Source organism: Cariama cristata, unplaced genomic scaffold, assembly GCF_000690535.1.
Source record: "Cariama cristata isolate BGI_N322 unplaced genomic scaffold, ASM69053v1 scaffold2960, whole genome shotgun sequence".
NCBI classification, from domain to species: domain Eukaryota; kingdom Metazoa; phylum Chordata; class Aves; order Cariamiformes; family Cariamidae; genus Cariama; species Cariama cristata.
The window spans coordinates 79,021-100,144 of NW_009595102.1; the positions used below are offsets into that span (position 1 = coordinate 79,021).

General features: G+C 46.6%; 1 protein-coding gene across 2 annotated transcripts; it reads left to right on the forward strand.

Moving 5' to 3' along the window:
* Nucleotides 1-1,020: 1,020 nt before the first annotated feature.
* Nucleotides 1,021-6,095, forward strand: OSGIN1 (oxidative stress induced growth inhibitor 1). 2 transcript variants are annotated; one of them, XM_009700528.1, is made up of 6 exons: nucleotides 1,046-1,123; nucleotides 2,835-2,971; nucleotides 3,293-3,484; nucleotides 3,821-3,912; nucleotides 4,590-4,710; nucleotides 4,756-5,734. In XM_009700528.1, exons 1-6 carry the CDS (start codon nucleotides 1,057-1,059, stop codon nucleotides 5,581-5,583), a joined length of 1,437 nt encoding a protein of 478 aa, XP_009698830.1. In that variant the 5' UTR covers nucleotides 1,046-1,056; the 3' UTR covers nucleotides 5,584-5,734. The 2 variants fall into 2 exon arrangements, with proteins under 2 accessions (XP_009698822.1, XP_009698830.1); XM_009700520.1 differs by having other exon boundaries at nucleotides 1,021-1,123; nucleotides 4,590-6,095.
* The last annotated feature ends 15,029 nt before the right edge of the window (nucleotides 6,096-21,124 follow it).

The following is a 21,124-nucleotide window of genomic DNA, read 5'->3' on the forward strand; positions in this document are numbered from 1 at the left end:
GCAGTGATGTGCCAGACCTTCTGGAAGTGTGCAGTGTGCTTGCCAAATATCTTTCTGCGCTTGAAAAGGGTGTGGAGAGCTTTACTTAGCTTTCCAAAGTGAGAACAGTCTTTTTATAAAAGACTGTATTCTTTGTAGAATAACTCAAAAGCTTATGCTGAATTTAAAAAATCTCGTGTTTATTGTGGTAAAAATAACTTTTAACTTCTCTAGGTTACTGATGGTGTAGTTGAATTCCCTGTTGGAAAATGAAACAAGTCATTATTTGACATGGTAGGATTCCTGAAGGAATGGCAAAAACTTTGATTCACTGTTCATTGAATATCTGCATAATGATTAGATTAATTTTGTAGATTCGACTCTAACGACACCTTAGTCTCCAAGATTTTATGATGTATATTTTGTTTAAAGACTTGTTATTATTTACTTGTTCAGACCTAGAACTCTCTGTTTTCTGGAAATTAAGAAAGAAAGTTCAGGAACTAAACTAGCACTTCTCAAAAAACCCTGTAGTGATGGAATGGTACATACTTGAAAATGCAGTGCGGAGATTTCCAGCATTTGGGCAGAAGTCTTGAGTGAGGTTTGCTCTATTTACCAGTAAATGCACATGTAGCTTTAAAAAGTACAAAGTGTTCATGATCATTATGACAATTTTCCACACAGTGTGGGCAGAAGCGAAGTTTTCATTAACAAGCTGCTACAATACTTCAGTTACCGTAGTCAGAGGGTTACTGAAGTTGCCAGCTGTTCTGGAGGGACTGGAATACTTGTGTGGAAGAGAAAGATAAGGGTCCTCTCCTTTTTTTGTGGTGTATAATCAGGGAATCATCCTTCGGTTTTCGGGGCAGGAGGAGAAAAAGATAAGTAGGCCTGTCCTGAGTGTGGAGGTGTAATGTGATGGTCTGCAATGCAAGGATAATACTTTAGATCAACCTGGGTTTGTGGGCTGTAGAAAGTCATGGGAGTTTTCTTGTCAAAAAAGCAAATAATTCAAAACTTACTTATTTGTTTTAACAGGTAGACTCCGGGACCTAAATGCTTCCAGACAGGAAGATGTATGCATTATTGACCAGACCCCAAAATAAGAGTGGGTTCAGGCCACTGCCTGTTGTGATCATAGGTAAGCTTTCTCCTGCCAGTATTGCTGCGTTCTCTTGTGCTGTTGTTGCTTTGGACTTGCTGTCTTCAACTTTTGTTCCATGTGTTCTTACTCAAACCAGAAATGCCTGACCATTGTTTCTGCATCCTTTCCTTGACAGCCAAACTTTTGCTAGTACTAAAAGAAAGACCACTAAGAGTTGTGGGACATAGGGAACCAGGGATCTGATGAACTAAAACACATCTCTCCTTTTTTTTTTTTTTAAATAGTAAAATTGGTAACCTTTTGGGCATCAGTTCAGCTGGGCTTGTTTTTTCTCTGTTGGATATTTAGAAGGGTTTGAAACCTTTTCACTGCAGATAGTTAATCAAGTTGCTGTGAAGCGATCATCTGTAGTGCTTGAATTGCAGGTGGGTTCGTGTGATCCTTTTTCTCCATTGTGTGTATTTAGAAAGTGCTCCAGATGCTGTTAAAGTTTCTTGATTTTTCACAGATTTCTTTTAAAATGCAAGTCAGCTACACTGATTTTTGTACAGATTTAACAGAATGATAAAAAGCTGTGGGTTTTCTACCAGTTTAGAAAACAGGTTATGTAGTAACTGATTTGTCTCCCTTGCAAGAGAGCAGCTGCTGGTCCTTGCTCAGCACAGCAGACTTTGGCCCCAGCTGCGGTATGTACACCCTTCACAGAGCTTGGCTTACTGTTAGCTGTACAGCCTGAGCCTCCTTCTATCTCAGTTCCCCAAGAAGCAGCCTTCGCTCCAGTCGCTCACACTGCAGCACAGGCACTGTGTCAACAAAGGCTGCTGTGTCACGTCAGCTCTCCATCCTTGCATCGTCACTGCGTTATGTCATGGTGGTTAGTCACATACTAGTGAGCAGCAAAGCCCAAGCAGCCAGAGAGGCTGACACCTAGTTATGCAGACACAGTAAAATGTTAAACATGTTGGAGAACAGCCATGTGAAAACTTTCCACAGGCTACTCTCACTGGGCTTTGGAATCACATATATAAAGTTTTTCCACTGGCTGTTATGACCTCACCAGGAGGAGTTCAGTCATCCAGCAATCTGTTCAAAGTGCTGTATTCTGGGAGGTTGTCTTGGCATGGCAGAGAGACTTTTCCTTAACTCACTACTTGTAGTACCATGGTTGGGCTGGTTCCCATTTGAGAGTGTCCTCAAAACCTGTTAGTCAAAACTGCTGTTGCCAGATATCCCTTATTAGATGGGATTTCTTACTGAGCAGAGTGGTTTCCCCTTCACTTCAATAGTCACTCTCTTTTTCTGGATTTACTCTGTATCCTGTGCACAATGAGCTACTCTGCACTGGTATGAAATGTGCACCCAGGAGAGCTGAGGCACACAGTCAGTATGTGACCAGTTTCTAGACCTTTAAAGAAGTTAATGAGCAATAACTCAATTCTTCAGCTTGCTAGACACTTCAAGCTTCAGGTGAGGTTAACCTCTGGCTTGTTTAACCCAATGTCTTTTCAGCAAGTTCTGAAGACCTTGCCATGCAAATAGATTCAACTGAGGAGAAAGAGAAGGGGACATATGAGAGTAAAATGACTTCCCCAACTCCATCCAATAGGTCAGTGGTCAATCTGGAATAGAAGGTCCCCTGTATCTACAGCAGTGTCATATCCTCTAATTGGTTTGGATATTACAAACACTCCTCAAAGGGCTGCTATAGCTGCAGGAGCATAAATTCTTCTCCATTGTGTCTTTTTAGGGAATGGACCTTCAGGAATCTGTCTCTCATACTTGCTGTCAGGCTACATCCCTTACTTCAAAAGAGACTCTCTTCATCCTCATCCCATTCTTCAGAGGAAACTGGAAGAGGCACTGGATGTCTCCATTTTGGACCAGGTTCGCGTAAAGAGAAACAGTATAACATCACAGTAAAGCATCCTAGGGGTATATTATAAGTGATAACTTCACTTGAATTTTCAAAGAACACAGACAGAATGAGCCTTAAGCAAAGTACTTTTAGATGTCCAGATCTCCCTTGTATGAAATGGCCAGCATTGCTGCTAAGATCCTTGGGGTAGTCCTCAGGCAATAACGGTCTGTGTGCCAGTAAATGAGCTTCACAGAACACCAAAACCACTGATTGGAAACACTGGAGTAACAAGCAGTCTGCTGCCTGGCAGGACATGCATTTTGAGCATCTGATCTGCCTCTCTTTAGGATTTGGAGTATCTGTCTGAAGGCTTGGAAGGACGATCCCACAGCCCTGTGGCTCTTCTGTTTGATACTCTTCAGCGTCCAGACACAGACTTTGGTGAAACGGCAGAATCCGTCCTCACTTGGTGGCACGAGACGGACAGAGCTATCCCCCACCTGGTCCTTGGCAGAAATGCTCCTGGAGGTGCCTGGCATGTACGTGAATGACACCTAACTGCTTAGATTTGCATGTTGTAAGATAGCCAAATGTGCTGACTGGAGAGGCAAAAGCTCCTCTAATACACCAGTCAGCCCTGTTTGATTTTAGGTATATAGACAAGCGAAAGTTTAAAGGGGAAAAAAAAAGCATGAGAAGCATTTATATTTCCAATCTATTCTTCTTTTTGGAGAACATGGATAGTTTCATCCATGACAGCAGATCAGACGAAATCACAGATTTCATGATCTGTGGCATGTTGAAACATGACAAAATTGCATTTCACTTCTTATATTAAATAACTGAAAGTCATTTTACTGTGTTTCTTGTTCCAGTCTATTGAGGGCTCTATGGTTACCCTGAGTAGAGGGGAATGGATGGGACTCCCAAATCTCCCGTTCAAAGACTGGCTAAAGCAAAAGAGAAGGTAAGCTATCTACAGTGTGATTATTTGCAAACGTCTGGAGGTTGTTTGGGAACCTGGAGTGGGGTGGACTTCTTGAATGTAGCTACCCATCTGTTATGGATGATTCTAGTGAGAGAAGGGACACCCTCCCACCTGCCAGTAAAAGTCCATTCTACATTCAGTGATTCAGGTAAAGTTGCAGTCCTGCTTGGAATGTGCCCTTCTCAACACCCAGTGGGGATATGGATCACAGTCACCATGAGTTCCGAATAAAGCTTGGAAAAGGCATGAACAGCTGACTTCTGTGTCTATTGCTGCTGTCCCTAATGACAAGTATAATCAACTCAGCTACTGTACAGTCTCTGAAGTGCTTCTGATCTTGGAATATGTAACAATTAATCTTAAAGTCCAGGAGTTAAAAATGTAATGGAAGCAAGATGTGAGAGAAAGGCATAAATGAGCAACTATATTCCAAGGGATGGGATTCATGCTAGAGAAAGCTGCGTCTGCCCAACAGCTTGTGGACCTGAGTGTTAGCCCTGTATACCAGGAATAACTTTGCTGAAGTCAGGGAGACTAAAGAAATCTTCTCTGGTAGTGCCAGGATAGATGGCTCTAGGATACATTCAGTGGAAGAGGGGAGAAATTCCAGTCTCTTACTTAACTGCTGCTTGACCTTTGTTTCTATTATGTTACAGAGGCCTCAGAAACAATAGAGCCACAGCAGAAGACATTGCTCAATATTACCAACACTACGTGATGAAGAAAGGACTACAGAAGAATTTCAAATGTGGTACTGTTGTGACCTCTGTGAGGAAAGTGAGTGCAGAGAGCATCTCCAACCACACAGAGAAAGATCTGCAGGAGAATAGTGACTCGCTCTGGAACTTCAATGAGAAAAGTACAGAGGTCTTTCAGGTGGATGGATTTTTCAAAACTGTGAAAGGTGATGAAGAGCCCTTCTCCATTTATGCAGAGAATGTGGTCTTAGCTACAGGAACATACGATAGTCCTACTTGGCTTGGGGTCAAGGGAGAGAATCTTTCCTATGTCCATCACCAGCTGTCTGCCCTAGAGGAAGCAGTGAAGAACAACAGCATTGGCATCATGTCAGATCCAGTCCTGATTGTAGGTGCTGGTCTGACAGCTGCTGATGCAGTTCTCTTTGCTCACCATTGCAATATTCCAGTAATCCATGTTTTTCGGAGACGAGTAAGTGATCCGGGTCTTATTTTTAACCAGCTCCCCAAAATGATGTACCCTGAATACCACAAAGTCCATCAGATGATGAAAGAACAGTCAGCTGCTTGTGCTGGGCCCTATGAGCGTTATGTTAGCCTTCCTGAACACCGTGTGCTATCCTTTGGCAAGGACAAGAAATGTATCTTTCAAGACAAGAATGGCTACCAGAAAGTTTATAAAATTTCCATGGCTCTTGTTCTAACTGGCTCAAACCCTAACCTCTCCTTTCTGCCAAATAATGGCATTGACTTGGCAATGGACAGTGACCAACCAGTCAATCCAAAGAGGAATCCCATAGATGTTGACCCATTCACCTATGAATGCACGCAGGAGAAAGGGCTTTATGCTCTGGGACCTCTAGCGGGAGATAACTTCGTACGCTTTGTACAGGGAGGGGCTCTGGCTGTTGCCAGCTCTCTGTTAAAGAAAGCAAACAAAAATCCCCCCTAACAAAAAAAAAATAATCCCTATGCTAACTGTCTGAATGGGTTACTGCTGTTTTCTTAGAGAAACAAGTCATCTGATTTGTACATCCTCAAATGTAAAGCCCACTCCTGGTATTCTCCAAGGTTATGCAGAGAGTTACTAAGTTCTTGCTGAGTTATTTGAGAAGATTAAGTCACCACATCTGGAGTGGGTTTCACACACGGCAGTACCTTCAGTCCCTGGGGATTCGGCTCCATTCCTACTTAGCTGGGTGTGAAGGCTGCAGGGGCTTTGAATCTTGTGCCTGGAAGAGTAGAGGGCAAGATAATGATTGCTCTTCTGTGTAACACCTTCCAGGCTGCTGAAAATTGAATTGGGGAACAATCAATGTTAATTATTTCCAGACAGCAGGCTGACAACTCTGTGTCTGTCAGTGTCTTACAGTCTTTTTTTCATGAAACAAAGTAAGCTGACGTTGTTTTATTTGCTCCCGTGACACGGCTGTATGTTCTTACTAGACCAGAAATCACTGAAAGGTGCTCAGATACCTCTCTGGCACATGAAGTGGTACTCTGCAAATAAAAACTGGCATAAAACCAGTCAAAACTGTATTGTCTCACTGACACCAGCAACAAGTAATATGTAATATCTTTTTAATCAAAAGGTTCATGTGATGGGTTTTTTTTCTCCCTCTTGAGAAGAAATGGTACTGATTTACAAACACTTGGTTTGCCATCTTGCAGCTTTCTACTTTCTAAATCCTAAAACTGTGATAGCCAAATTCTTGGCAGCTGCTGTAGAAACAGCAGAACTAATGGGGAGCTACTGGTCTGTCTTGTAACTACCTAGGTACTGTATGGGGCTTCTGCTGCACAGAGTATTTCAGAAAGATAAGTATGTTATATATTGTGTGGATTTCTAATGTAATGTGATTTTTTTTTTAAATACTATTTGTATAAAAGGGAAATTGGCACAGTCACTCTTTGATAATATTATGCTACGTATAGCAATTTTTTAAACTAGTTTTCTAAAAGATTTTTATTGGCAAAATATTTTGTTACAGCCTTTCAGTCAATGTTTTGAATGAGCTGGGGTGGGTGTGAATGATGCCTTATGTTGGAAACAGCATTCTCAGCAGACCTACAGGGCCTTTCATAGCTCTCGCAGGAAAAATCAGTGTCATAGCTAATCTTACTTGATGTGAAGACAGACTCTGCTCCCTGTGCTGCACTGAAACTCACTGCCATGACAGGATGCTGCACTTGTCTTTGGAAAGCTGGGTATGTGGAGACAGTGGCTGTTTGTAAATGAATTGGCCTCAAGTGGAGATGTGTAAGGAGCTTGTCTGTGGTGTTGCTGTATCACACTTGAATATTTTTGCCACTGACTGTTCTTGTATGACTTTTTTTCAATAAAGTGATTTCAGACTTAGTCTGTGTTTGTTTTTTTAACTCTGACTTTGAATCTCTGACCCATTAGAGAAGATCTAATGAACTCTTCTTCATCAGCTTCTTGGCAAGCATCAGGATGTGGTTTCTGCCTCCTAAATCCTGCATCTTTCCTTTCCCTAGGAGCACACCACTATGGATTTGCTTTCTGTGTATCTTCCTCTCTCCGATAGGATGGAGAACTCTTGTAGAGTGCTTGGGCAGTGTCTGTCTCTTGTGAGGCTAAAACACAATACCAAACCAAGCTATTTGCCAAGCATGTTCTTGCCTAGGGATGTTAGGTCTCTTTCCTGTTAAGTACTGTCTTCTCCAGTCTGGAAAAATCCCGAATCAGGGCCTGGTCCAGTCAGTCGACTAGACAGTTTAGATTGGATGGGACGTTTGAAGGTCTCTGGTCCAACCCCACTAAAACAGGGCAAGCTTTGAAGCTAGACCTGGCTGCTCAGTGCCTTGTTGGGGAAAGCTTTGAGTATCTCTCAGTACGGAGGCTGCACTGTCAACATTTGATTGCCCCATTCAACATTTGACCACCTTTGTTGATAATGGTGGGGTATTTTCTTAACTAGTTGAAGTGTCCCTGTTGCAGCTTACCTACTGCCTCTTGGTTTTTTGTTTGGTTGGGTGTTCTTTTTTTTTTTACTGCACAGCTCGAGTCTGGCTATCCTCATTCTTCTCTGAAGGCTGAGACTGGAGGGCCCACAGGATTTTGTGGACACAGAAGTGTGGTGTGTATGAGTTTCCTGGTCTGTGTAGTTGCTCACTGGCCAGAGAGGTGGCAATGTCCCCAGGGTTCTCTTTGGCCGCATTGCTGTAAATGAGGTGGTAATTGTTCCTCTGAACCTGTTATCCTGGCAATATGGAGGTTCCTGAGTATGGATAATGTGGTCCTGTGCCATCTTACAAGTGTTTGGTGCTCCCCAGGAGAGATGAGCTCATACTCCTCCTTTTACCCTGCCTTATGCTCCTTTTGGGAGCTTAGGTCAAAAGTGGTGCAGCAGTATGCTGTTCCTCTCCTGCAGCTGACCTTTGCTAGAAAAAGACTGGTGATCAATGTTCCCCTTTCTAAAAATACCATTTTCAGCTAGGTCTCAAATTCTTGCATCAAAAGCAAACGAAATAGAGAACAAAAGCCAAAGGGCATCTTAAAACAAACAAACAAGAGGCAGAGTGGGTGGGAATAAGAGCATAGGATTGGTGTCGAGTGAAATGCTGCTCTTCCTGTCACCGAGATCAATGTTTGTGCTGATCGTTCCCAAATCCCATATTGCGTTATGGTGATATAATTTGCCCTGCACCAGGGAGCTCCTAACTAGGGCAGCAGCCTGCGCCTGTGTTGAGGGAGCTTGGGTGACTGTTTTAAATAGCTGGCTTTCTTGCCCAAGAAGGATGAGCTGATTGCCTGCACTGTGTAGGAAAGGGAAGTGGTTTTTCGAAACTGATGCTTAGAAAATATCCTACATTCTGCCTTGAAGGGGTGTCAAAGCAGAAGATCTCAATAGTAGAGGTGGTGGTTTACTCATCAACAACAAATCCTTAGGGCAAGGCTGTGTGGTGCTGATCCAAGTTGTCATTCAGTTCTCTGTATCCAGGGAGGCAAATATGAATCATTGTTCCAAAACAATCAGTGTGAGAGTCAACAGATAGCAGCGTGGTTATACGTGGGGTTCACCCATGTGTTATAACCTTGACCTACAGCATGTGATGGGACCAAGAAAAAAATTAGTCTCCTCCTGGGCCTTCTGCACATCACGCTCCACCTGTGGTAGCGGTGCAGGTGAGATGCTAAATGCTTTCTCCACCATTTCCATTGCTTATGTGAGCCGCCTAGCTGGGTGGTTACCTCCGTGAGTTAACTGGCTATTTAAAATCGGAGACAACTCTGCTTACTTTTTCTGTCCTCTGCAAGTCCTTTGGTGTCCTCTCCATGCTGCTCAGTGGGAATCTCCTGCAGCCACCATGACCAGAGCAGATCAGTCTGGGAAACATCAAGCAACTCCCAGATAGAGCAATTTGTTAGTTTGTTGTTTGGTTTTTTTTATTTATTCAGACCTTGGCTGCCACTCAGAGGTGATGTTCATCACTCCACAGCAAGGAGTGTCTGTCCTTCAGGGCTCCTCGGCTTCCTTTGGTTTCCTCCCTGAACTGATCAATCTCGTTTGTGTCTTTGCAGAACAAACTCCTGAGACCCCCTGGCACTTGCCGGGAGCAGTGGAAAATGATGCACTCAGAACAGAAACAAGGATTTGAAGTTTACCAACACGACAAAAAAAAGAGAATTGTGTTTTTTTGATTTTTGTTGTGCTAGTGTGTCCTTGTAGTCAAGGCTGATGTGTTTTAAATAAACATGCTTGCGGGTGTGGCAGAACTGACTATACAAGTCTAAACTCAGGTACCTTTTATTATGCAATTAACGTACAAACTTACTGTGTCTACTTTTTGCTTTGGTGAAGGGTTTATGAGATGTCAGAGCATGTTCGTTGTGAGCTTTCACTTCTTAAATGAAGGCAAGGGTACCCACTTTTTAAAAAGAGCCATCTTTTATATATCATCTGGATTGAAATGATTTCAGTAAAATAATCTTGGGAACCCCTTTGGTTGTTCAGCATTCATTTTTTTTGGTCACATTTCGTTCTTTGAGCACAGGACTGAATCCAGCCACATCTTGGTCAGACCACTCTATTTAAAAGCCCTAGAGAGCATTACAATATATTGCGAGTCTGACGATTTCCTAAGTCTTAGCTTTATAAAGACCCTTAGGGAGCTGTCAGACTGTTGCAGACTGTGGTGGCTTAAATTAACCTGCTTTATTTGTGAAATACAGATATTTGTGGGCAGGCCATCAGCCAGCACATCACTCCTAACCAGCAGCTCCTGAGGTTGTGCTAAGCTGCTTGTAATTGGGGGGGACGTGCGGGGTGGACGGTGGGGGGGTCTTCTAACAGAAGGGGTTTCAAGCTGGAACCAAGCCTGGTGGCTCCAGGGAAAAATATCTGACTTCCAGGGCTCTGAAGCAAGCCTCGAGGGTCAAAGCAAGCTCCTGGCTAGAGAGTGGCTAAGTGGGGAGTAAGAAAAGGGAGTGCAAATTTTGTTGCTGTTGTTGGCTGGATCTTGCCTTCTGCCAGAGCCTGGAAAGCTGCATGGATCCACTGCCCAGGAAGAGTTTCCTTTGCTGTTCCTGAGGACCAAGCCCTGAGGGCCAGGGAGAAACCTGGATCCTCTGCTGTACAGCTTGGAGACTGAGAGATTCTGCTCTGGTGTGGGAAGGAAAAACATCTCATGGCATTTCTGCCTTTGGCCGTATGAATGTACTCTTCTGCTCCTTATGGGCACCCATATTCTAAGGCTTGGCTCAGAGAAGCTGGACCTACTAATACATGGATCTACAGGAGCCTGTCCGAGGAGGAGCAAAGCAGGCAGCTCCCATGAACTTTCTGCGAAGGAAGCAGAATGGATTTTATTTTCCAGCCCAATTTTTGCTGGTTGCATTCGTTTCTTGGAAGTGCTGTTGACAGTTCTGCTTGATTTTACGGCTACGCTGCAGCAAGCTGGAAACGAGGGAAACGAGGGGAATCCCAAGCCAGGCAGCACGTGTGCACGGGCAGCGTGACCCGGCTCCATAACCGGCATCACCGCCAGCTGGGAAACCGGCTTTGGAAGGTGAAAGCTCTTATTTATTCAAGATATTTACCCCTCAGGTGAATTTCTACATCTCAGTCTCACTGGAAGCGAAGGGGCTGGTGAAATAACTGCAGGAACAACCTTTATGAACTGGGATGCAGCTGCAAAGTGCTGTGGTGCCCACGGCAGCCGGCTGAGCCAGGGCGTTTGGTTACAGCCCCGCTGTCTCCGGGGGTAAAGAGCTGGTTTGACCGCAGTGTTGGATCGGGGCAAGGTCAGCGGGGGTTTGCTCGGTGAAATAGCGGCTAACTGCAAGCTGGGAATGAAGCAGCGGTTCAAGAGGGGTTGTGAGCATGTAAAGTTACTGCTGCTGACAAAGTGCAGATTTGGGGATGTTATGTTGGGTAAGTCTCCGAATTGGAGTTGTGCTTTTATAGCCTGCTGAGCCTTTTGCCAGAGAGGCAAACTTTAACCAGAGGACAGGCAAAGAGCAGGATGAAATCATTCCTTTAATGGCAAAGAAACAGAAAACCAGTGGAGCTGTGCTTTTTTATGAGACCACAGGCACAGTTTCAGGCCTAAAACATGCATTTCTTTTGAGAGCTGGCCCAGCGGGGCAAACCTCATTTGCACCTTGGCATTGATACCCAAGTTATCCAGTATTACCGTAACTCCGAGTCAGCAGAGGTCTCCGAGGCATAGATAGCTTTCAAAGCTAATAAACTGGCCAATAGATCTTTCAGCTGAAAAAGCCAGGGAATTTGTATGTCAGAAAAAAATTCCTTGGTATTTTTCTCGGGTAATAAATGGACTTCTCAGTTTAAACATTAAGGTCTAGCAAAACCAAGCAAATGACAAAGTGGTGGGATGCTGAATGCGGATGCCCCAGTGGCTGCAGTGCCGGCGGCACCGCAGGCTGTGCCGGATTCAGCCCATCCCTCGCAGGGCATCTCGCTTGGGGACCAAAGGGGACACAGGGGCTGTACGGCCTTGTCCAGACGGGAGGAAAGGGGTACGTGTGATGGGCATCATGACATGGAGGGGGGGTGAGAGGTTTGTCTTCCCAAGCTGCAATGGCAGCTCCAAAAAAGATGAACAAGTCCAGTTGCACAAACTTAACTTAGCAGTATAATTTCTAAGCCAATTTGAACTAGTGGAAAGTTTATGCCATGTGAATCCCTTGTGCTATGCAGCTGAGTTTTCTTTTTCTTCTCCTTTTTTTTTAAATCTGGTTTCTGGGATTCACTCTTTTATTGAACCACAGCCTAGGAAAAAAAGCAGCAGCAGCAGATGCTGACATGTCATGGCTAGGGGCTAGAGGGATTTCACAGCTGGTTCTTCTGAGGAGCTTTGTGGGTGGGATGTGCTGTGGACTTGCTCCCATGAGGGTGGTGGGTGGCAGCCCTGCCCGGAGCTGGCAGCCCTCCCCAGGGCATGTGTGGGTGTCTGCATGGGTCTGGGGGCTGTGTGGATGGGAGAGGTTTGGCAGGGTCTGACCCTGCATGTGGAAAATGCAAGGAAAGGGAAACTGGAGATACGGGGTATTCAGTCTCCAGCTGTTTTCCTGCAGCTGGTAGGGAAGGACGGTGTCGGCATGGCCAGAAAGGTGAGAGCCTGGGCACTGCAATGGGAGCACCAATTCCAAGCTCCAATGTTGCAGTCAAAGTTTGCCCTTCCCCTTTCCAGCATCTGTTTGCCAAACTCCCTTTCACAGAGGTTGCCGGAGTAGCTTTCCTGTAAATGCTGCTCTTGTCACAGCATCGCTGGCAGCTGCCCAGGAAATTAAGGCAATTAATGAGCAATAAGGCACGTGAGCACCCAGAGGGAAGGGCGGCATTTCGTATGAATGAATTACACGTGATTGACACTGCCTGAAGTAACCTATATGCAAAACCGTAACTCATCCCCCGTATTGCACTTTCACGAAGTTTAAGCAAAAAAGATTTCTCAGGAGCACGAATAACTGAACAGTATTTTTGCTGGCTGGAGTATAACGAAGGTGGTTTAAGGCAGCGTGTCAAAGCAGGCAGCACGCAACCTCTGTGATATGTTGACCTCGTCAAATGTGTAATAGTAAGAAGGTTTTCTCCCCTGAAAATGAAAGCTTTAAAATCCTCCCTCTGTTTTACATAGAGGTGGAAGTAAGACCTTTGGAAATTTTTCATTAGAAGCAGAGACAGAAACCAGTGTTCAGTCAGGGATTTATAGCAGAGCCTCAGACGCAGCATTCTGACATTGTGGTGAACACTGTAATCTCTGGGATTTTTGGGTGGATTCCTGGTTCCCTTTTTGGCTAGTGCTTCTGTCTCAAGGCTAGGAGACATTTCCAGATTTGTGTTTCACCAGGACTGGCTTCTTCCTCTGCATAGTTCTGGTTTCGGTGAACTGGTTTTTGTAAGAAGCAAGAAAAGTTCCCAGGCTGCGGAGGTCTGCAGCAACCACTTGTACCATTTTATAGTTAAAGCGATTGTCATCCTGAGGTTGATATAAATAAGTTCATGTTTCTGAAAATATAAATATTTATATAAATATTTTTCAGCAATATGGCGAAGCAAGTGTCTGAGAAAAAGATAGTTATATAAACAAATGTTATTTGTCTGATGTAACACTCCAAATACCTCATCCACTGAGTAATCAGGGTATGACATAACGGGGGAGCTGGGCAAGAGCTGACCAAGTGAAATGTTGTCACCCTCAAACAAAGAAAAGCAAATCAAAGGTGGAATTGTCCGTTCCCAGGCTGCCTCTCCCTTGTGACCTTCCTTGCGCTCTGTTACATCCATTTCCAACAAAAAACTTTTTTTCCCCCCCTTGCTTTAAACAACACAAGGGATCCCCCTGCGTCCGTGTGCTGGGAAACGGGTCCGTGCAGGGGAAGTGATGGGGCGCCACTGGAGCAGATCCCCGTTTGCAAGCGGAGCCTGTGCTGCTTTCCCAGCGTCAGGTGACGAGAGCTATGGGGCTTTGAAAGCAATCCTGCAGCTGAAACAATAAAGTCCTACTCTGGTTGAATATCATTATGGATGAACCACCTTTCCTCCTTTCCAGCAGTCCCAATAATCTTTGAATACTGCACTGATAAGGGAAGCAGAAATACATAGCATAAAAGTGCTTATTCTGTTAAGGGCTGAATGACTTGAGCCCCAAATTCTCACTCTTTCCGAGGCTCCAAGGTCCCAGTGGCCCTTGCCTGGTGAAAGAACTAACAGAAAGTGTTTTCCATATCGAAATATAATTTCCGTATTCCTCTGATTCCGTAGTACTCAGATTTGTCAGGATGCTATTTCATGAATTATTTACTACTTTGAAGTTTATGTTACATGGAAGAAGCTCAGCAAGCAGGATGGTCCATTTGATTACTCCTTGAAACTGCCACCCAAATGTCATTTCTTTTTTTTTTTCTTTTTTTCTTTTCTGACGGCTCTTACAATAACAAATGGGAATTACATTCTCCGTAAACAGTCTACCCTAGGAAAACTGACTGCTGGCCAAGTTTGGCTTCGAAATCCTCACAGTGGCCGTAGGTAGGCAGCTGCCCCGTCTGCAAGAAGGATTTGATGTGTCCTAATGACGAAAAGTGCCCGGTTCAACAAAACGGGCTGTCCCGAAGGGGGAAAAAGGTTCAGCAAACAGGGCTGTCCAGAATGGGGAGTTGAAGGGAAGCCTTTAACGGGGCAGCAAAGATGTAAAAGGAAAAGGAAAAGCCTGAAGGAAATGCACTATTTGAGGAAACTTCCTTGGATTTGGGCTGGAGGATCGGAAGGTGGCAAGTGCGGCATCGTGCAGGGTGCTGGGGTGCCCGGCCCCGCAGCCGCTGGCGGCTCTTCGGAGGCTGCTTCCATGTACAGCTCTGCTGGTGCTGAGGCAGAAACCAGCTGGACATGGGCTGCCGGTTTCTTGCACTCCTTCAGATGAGAAATGCAGCGTATTTATGGAGGAGGAGTAGTGAGATTATTATAGGGAGCTGGGAAATGATGTTGCTTTTTATTAAAAGCGGACATTTTCTAGGGATGCTCAACTGCCCTTCACCAATGCCACACAGCTCTCAGATGAAGCTGATCCCTGCTGTATTTTTAGTCTCGGAAGGGCAGATAGTTTGCTGTGCTTCACCGTTACGTGAAGGTGGTGTGTTCAAACTGACCTTTGTGGGAGCCACAGGTGCCTTTTTCTTTCTAGCTCTTCTCTCCATTTTCAGCTATCATAAACCTTAGTTACACCAAGAACCCCTTCAACGCAGGGCATCCTCATGGTGCTTCGGGAAGCGCAGTATTGCATTTATGGCAGCCTGCTTGCCCAGGGTGGGACTGCCCAGCCCCGCACCCCGGGCAGCTTGCCTCCTACCATGGCTGCAAACGTCAAAACTTCCTGGTGCCAGCTAGTGCTTGTATTTCAGTAAATATTAAAAGAAATCACTGTTTGTTTGTTAAAGGAACAGCCCCAAATATGGCCTCCTGGCGTATCTAATCCAACAGTCAGAGCTGGAGTGCACTGCCCGTACTTCTAGGCATTTTGCAGTTGATAGCGGGCCAGGCAGTTACTCAAGCGTATGGTATCGTGAGTGATGTTTGTAATGCTGGCATGTGAACCGTCACAAGAGATCGAGCACAGGCAGCAAGTCGTTCAGGAGGAGGATGAATACCTGATAGCGTTATGTTGTCATAACTCCATCCCCAAAAGTCATCGAGAAAACATCCTCTTGGCAGCTGGACTCAGAAACATAGGGGACTGTGCTGTTAGCCAAAGCTTTTGTATTTTGCCTTATAAATGGAGCATGCAGTGCTTTTCTGCAGCCTGCCAGGGCAGGTGGGCATTGGTGTCTGTGGTGGGGGGTGTAGGAGGCACCTCTCCTCTCAGGGATGTTGCGATTGCCAGCACGACAAAATATGAGTAGGAACCATAAGCTAGGGCTGGGGAAAGGGATGCATTATTAAGCCCGCCTCACCCGTATGGCCATTTTCCAAAATCCCAGATGGCTGCCTGGAGGGACTTTTTCTCCATGGTGTGCGGCAAGTTGTAATTCCAACCGAACACCTCCTGCACCTATCGATAACGGTGTTTGCAGGATTCCTTCTTTGCTTCCCATGGCACTTAATCACCTCTGCTCTGCCTTGTGTCGTTGGTGAGGTCTTTGGGTCGGTGATGTCTTTGTGTTCAGACACCCCTGCCCGTGCCACTCGCGTTCACAAGTGACAACTGTAACAATTTAATGACTGTCTCTCCCGTAACGTGCTGATACCGCAAGTTACTCGTGCTCCTGGGCTAATGCTCGTGGGCTAATGAATGAGTGGAATGCTTTGTTTGTCCTCCCCAAAGGTCAGTGTTTGTACTCCCTTGATAAAAGAAAAAGCACTCCAAGCATGTGTTCGGAGTGAAAACTCTCATAGATCCGGCAGGCAGTACAATATCACTAATAGCAGCAGATATGTAAGAAGTAGCCTGTTTTCATAATCCCACAGGTAGTTGTTAAGAGCATTTTCTCCTACTGGGATAATATCTATCCCTCTGTTGAAGGTCTTGTCAGCTATCACTATATTTATGACCTTAATGGAGTTTCCAGCGATCATACCAAGATATGTGCTAGGTTAACAGGTGGACTTGTTGATCTTAAAGGTCTTTTCCAACCTAAAGGATTCTATGATAGTTTACCTCCCCGACTCCTGAATTTCCTAGCAATGGGATTAGTTCCAGCAGTACGTGGTCGGGGCAGCCACGCCAGCCCGGCTGACCTCGCTCAGGGGTCCCGCAGCTGTCCAGGTGCTTTTCCCCAGGCTTCATGCCCTCTCCCCATCCCGCTCCACCTCTTCCCAAGCCGACAGCCCCGGTGTCCTCCAACCCCCTGACTCTTTGGGACCGAACCGTGCCTGCTCCTCTCAGGAGCGGTTGTTGGGAGACTTGCATCTCCCTGCTGCAATCAAAGTCTTTATGTAATTTATAGGGGTCCCGCAGCTGTCCAGGTGCTTTTCCCCAGGCTTCATGCCCTCTCCCCATCCCGCTCCACCTCTTCCCAAGCCGACAGCCCCGGTGTCCTCCAACCCCCTGACTCTTTGGGACCGAACCGTGCCTGCTCCTCTCAGGAGCGGTTGTTGGGAGACTTGCATCTCCCTGCTGCAATCAAAGTCTTTATGTAATTTATGTTTGCAACGGGCCATTAAGGTGTGCCCTGTAATGCTATAAAATCAACAACGCTGGATTTATTTTTTTTATGACTTCGAGACTAATAGCTAGAAATGCTTCACAGCCATGAAGAACATACAGCAGGACAGGAGGGCTGCCCTGACAATCTGTCTGCCAGAGGTGGAATCGTTTTCAAGTCTATAACGGGCTTCTGGAGTCACTTACCATCATCCTGGAGGCAAAGGTGAAGTAGTAAATCCGCTGTAACTCAGAGTGTGCACCTGGTAGAGAAACCCTCAGAAACATTACTGCTACACCCTAGATTTATTCTGGAGATAGCAGGTGAGTCTTATTGTGGAAACCCCTCTAAAATTGCCCAGAAATGAAGGGAACCCAAATGAGGATCCCAAACAACCCATGGATGCAACCCATAAGCATTGTTTTCTCTGCCAGGAGGAAAACCAGAGATTCAGGCAATTTGTCCTGTTGCAATTTAACATTTCTGTATTTCCGCCATCATGGACGCAGGCTTTATTCTGCTATTTAATATAGCCACACTTCACACATCTGAAGTGACACCTGAAGCAAACTGTCGGTAGATCTGTCAGCTGGGAGCCTTGCGTCCCGGTACCCGACATCCCACCTGATGCCGGCGCTTCCCGGAGAGATCCCATCAAGAGAAATGGGCTTCTACCATGTGAGAATCGGTCGTAAGGAACCCGAGACAGAAACCTCTCGTTTTGAGACAGAGCTTGCTGCAATGAACCCGGACAACCCGGGTGGCCTAGGAGTCCTTTGCAGTTATAAATATAGCCTGGTTTCATTTGGTAGCTTGGTTTCTGCCTTTGTCATGGGAAAAGTTATGTGGTAAATAATTAGCTTCAGATTTCTGCCAATGTGTCTCGTACTGCATTGCCTCCTACTGAAATACATGGACCGTCAGGTGCATCTAGAAATTGGGAATGAATGCATCATCGGAAAGATACTACAATAGGTCTTTTACCACTGAAATTTCTGGTTTGCTTTGGATCCTTTTTTCCGTGACCTTCCAGAAGTTACAAAGTTGGATTTACCAGGAGTTTAATCACCACCCTGTGTCTTACTATCTGAAATCAGTAGGTAGCAGACAGAGGAAGGGTAAATCCCCCCCAGATACCTCTCACTTGTGCTGAAAGAGGGCTTTCTCTGGAAATCTGTGCCTGGCAGCCCCCAAGAGATGCTCTTCTCTGCTGGGCTGAGGGCTCTGCACATCGGCCTGGCAGCAGGAGCAGACAGCCCGGGCTTTGCCAGCGATGCTCAGGGCGTTTGCACGGAAACAACGTGGAGATCTTCCCCATCATGATGTTTTGGACATCGTATTATGCAATGATCTGGGTACGGGCTGTACAGACACGTTTTCAAGGAGGTGATGAGCTGTCTCGCCAATCCTGAAGCACCGATCTGGACTTGCACAGGGCGGTAACGCTGTCGGGACAGGTTTTGCCGAGGAAGTTTTGAGCTTCTGAAGGTATGATTCAAACCCCAGCTAAGAGAATAAAACCCGCGTGCGTGTGACTCGGGATGCACTTGGCGGTGGGGAGGTCGGAGCTGGGATCTTTCATTTCGGTAAAGAGATGGTGGGTGGCGGGTGGGATGGGGAGGATAGGTGGGTGCCCGGGAGTGCCGGGGTGTCGCACAGAGGCTTTACGCAAGCAGAGCAACACCGAGATGGGGGTGGCAATCTAACTAAAAAAAGTGATTTTCAGAGAGCCCAAAGTTATTCATAAACTTGCACCAATTTTGTTAATAGCTGTGGGTTTTTTAAACTTCCAAGGAGACAGGGGAAGCCAACTCGAACAATGTTGATGGATTCAATTAAAACCTCTTTAACCCAATATTTCAGTTAGGAAAGATGAGCACGGTATGCTTTCAGCTCTCGCTGGGCTGTCCGTGTGTCCGTCCCGCAGCAGCACAGCTCCCTCTCCCGACCCCAAAGCCCACCGTCAGGGAGAGGAAGGGTTTCCTCAGCCCCCTGTGAGCCAGGCTCGGTTTTGCAGAGTAAAACTCCTCTAAAGCACAAAGGGACGCAACCCTACCTGTGGGGATGGCCTAGATTAAGATATCCCAAATCCATAATTATTTCAGGTTCTCTGTTGAACTGCGTGGCCCAGTGGGACCTTCTCTATCTCCAACCATCCTCTCCGAGTGTCATTTAAAGAAAATGTCTGTTTTACGGAGTGAGGGCTGGTGCCTGAGGAGGGGGCGGTGGAGCTGGCAGCACCGGTGTGCGATGAGTCTCCGACCTCGGCTGCAGCGTGCCGCGGTGCTTGGCCGGGCGACTGCCCTGCCTGCTCCCATCCCGTGTCCCGGGGCTCTGCAGGGACATTAGCGGGACGGGTACGATGCAAACGTGCTTTGTGCCTAAACTGCTGATACACCCCTGTGTCCATCTGCGATGCTCTGACCTTCTAGCCCCTTGAGATGGTTTTGAAGTCTTGATTATTCACCTTCCTCAACTGTTGATAGCTTAAATTATCCTCAGAAATGTGGTATTTCTGCTTGTACAAGGGCTTGATAAGCCTTGTTTGTGCTGCTCAAGCAGTTTTAATGCACCAGCTTGGCTATGGACAGCTTGGGTGGGAGTATGTCCTTTAAAAGCAAGATTAGTTTCTTATGCCGGAAAATGTATGGTCAGCTCCATCCCCAGACGCAGCATTCGGTTAGGATGCTGGATCTGTGCTGGACTTTGGGAAGCTCACAAAACAGACAGAGGAATAGAAAGGTGGGCACTGCAAGTAGAAGACGACACAAATCTCACACTCTCTTCAGCCGTGCTGCATTACCTGCCCTACCCCCTGAGCCGGGCGGGATGTGTCGAAGCCCGGCTGGAGAAACGGCCCAAAGCTGCCCAAAGGGGACCTGTCAGGGGAGCTGTGTTTCAGGCAAGGGGGGCACGGTCTGTTGGGGAGCTCCAGCTTCTGAGATTAAGCCCCAGATGTGGCAGACAGCTGAAACGCACGTCAGAGCCTCACAGCGACCCTCCCGCTGGGACCCCGCTCTCCGGAGCACCGCTGGTCTTGGGCCCACAGGGACTTTGTGTTGCTGCAAAGAAATAAAACACCAGAAAAAACCACACTTTGCCATAACCCGGTGCCTCCTTGCAGCCTCAGCATCAGGCACTAGATGTCCTTGCATGCCGTGGCCTGAGCATGCTGTACGCCTGACATTTCCACGAGGATGACAACCATGGGATGAAGGTGGCCTTTTTCCACCTCTGGCTTTGCGGGACAGAGAGGACTTCATGGGGGAAAGGCACTTGCTGCTCCGCTCGCCTTCACGCTCCCCTGGGGATGCCAGATCAGGAGCTGCCTCGTTCGGGGGGACGTTTTCGGTGAGATGCCAGCGAGCTCTCGTCCGTGCGCATCCCAGCACCTGCGGCTCAAAGACACTTACTGGTGATCCCATTAAAGTATTTCAAGAGCAGCCCTTTGTTGTGGGAAATCGATAGCTGCCTTGCAGACCTGTTGGTGTCTCAGTGAAACCCATTAAATTACATGAGTTTGATCCCAAAGTGGCAAACACAGCAGTGTTTTAAAATAGCTTCACAGCCAAGAAACCCAATAATGAGCTCATAAAGCAATTTTTTTTTGTGTGTGTGTCCGGCTGTGAGCAGGCCTGCAGAAATGGAAGCTGTTACTCGCCCAAACTCTTGGTGAATAATTACTGGAGCAGTGTAAGATATAAATAATTTCCCCACTTCTGTCACTTTGAGGACAGCAAATAGGGACAAATAAAATGCTGCGGGAGAAAATGAATGTGCCTGGTGCTTGAAGAGTAAGAAGCAGCCTTGAGTCTGCTACTAAATTGATGGTCTGTACGTGAAGGACCGGTTCCCGCCTGGGAGCTGCAGTGAGCGTCCTTTGGGGAGCACCTGGCAGACCTCTCCTTGCCGCCGGCGCTCGCTGCCGTGCCACGCACTTACCCTGAGCCTCATTTACCGCTCGTCCTTGCGGGGGTCGTCCCTCACCCCTGGGGATCCCATCTAGGAGCACGGCTGCCTGCGTAGGTAAATACACCAGCAAACCCTGGAAATACAGAAAACTTTTGGTCTTGGGTGTCCCCAGAATGGCTGAGGGCAAATTACAGCCGCCCGGCAGCTGCTCGAGCGGTCCCCAAGTGCTAGCACAGCGTGCCAGGCTCCTCGGGTGCTTTCACATCCAACTCCTCCTCTGGCCGCCCGCAGAGCCGGTCGGTGGGTGCTCCCACCCTTGGGCTCCAGCATGGTGCTGGGGTTGTATGAAGCAAGCCTGGCTTCTAGGTTCAGCCTCGCTCCGCCCGGGTTTTGTGCCAAAATCATTCCTGGCCTGCAGTTTCAGCATCGCTTTGAGGGCAGAGAGCAATGCCAC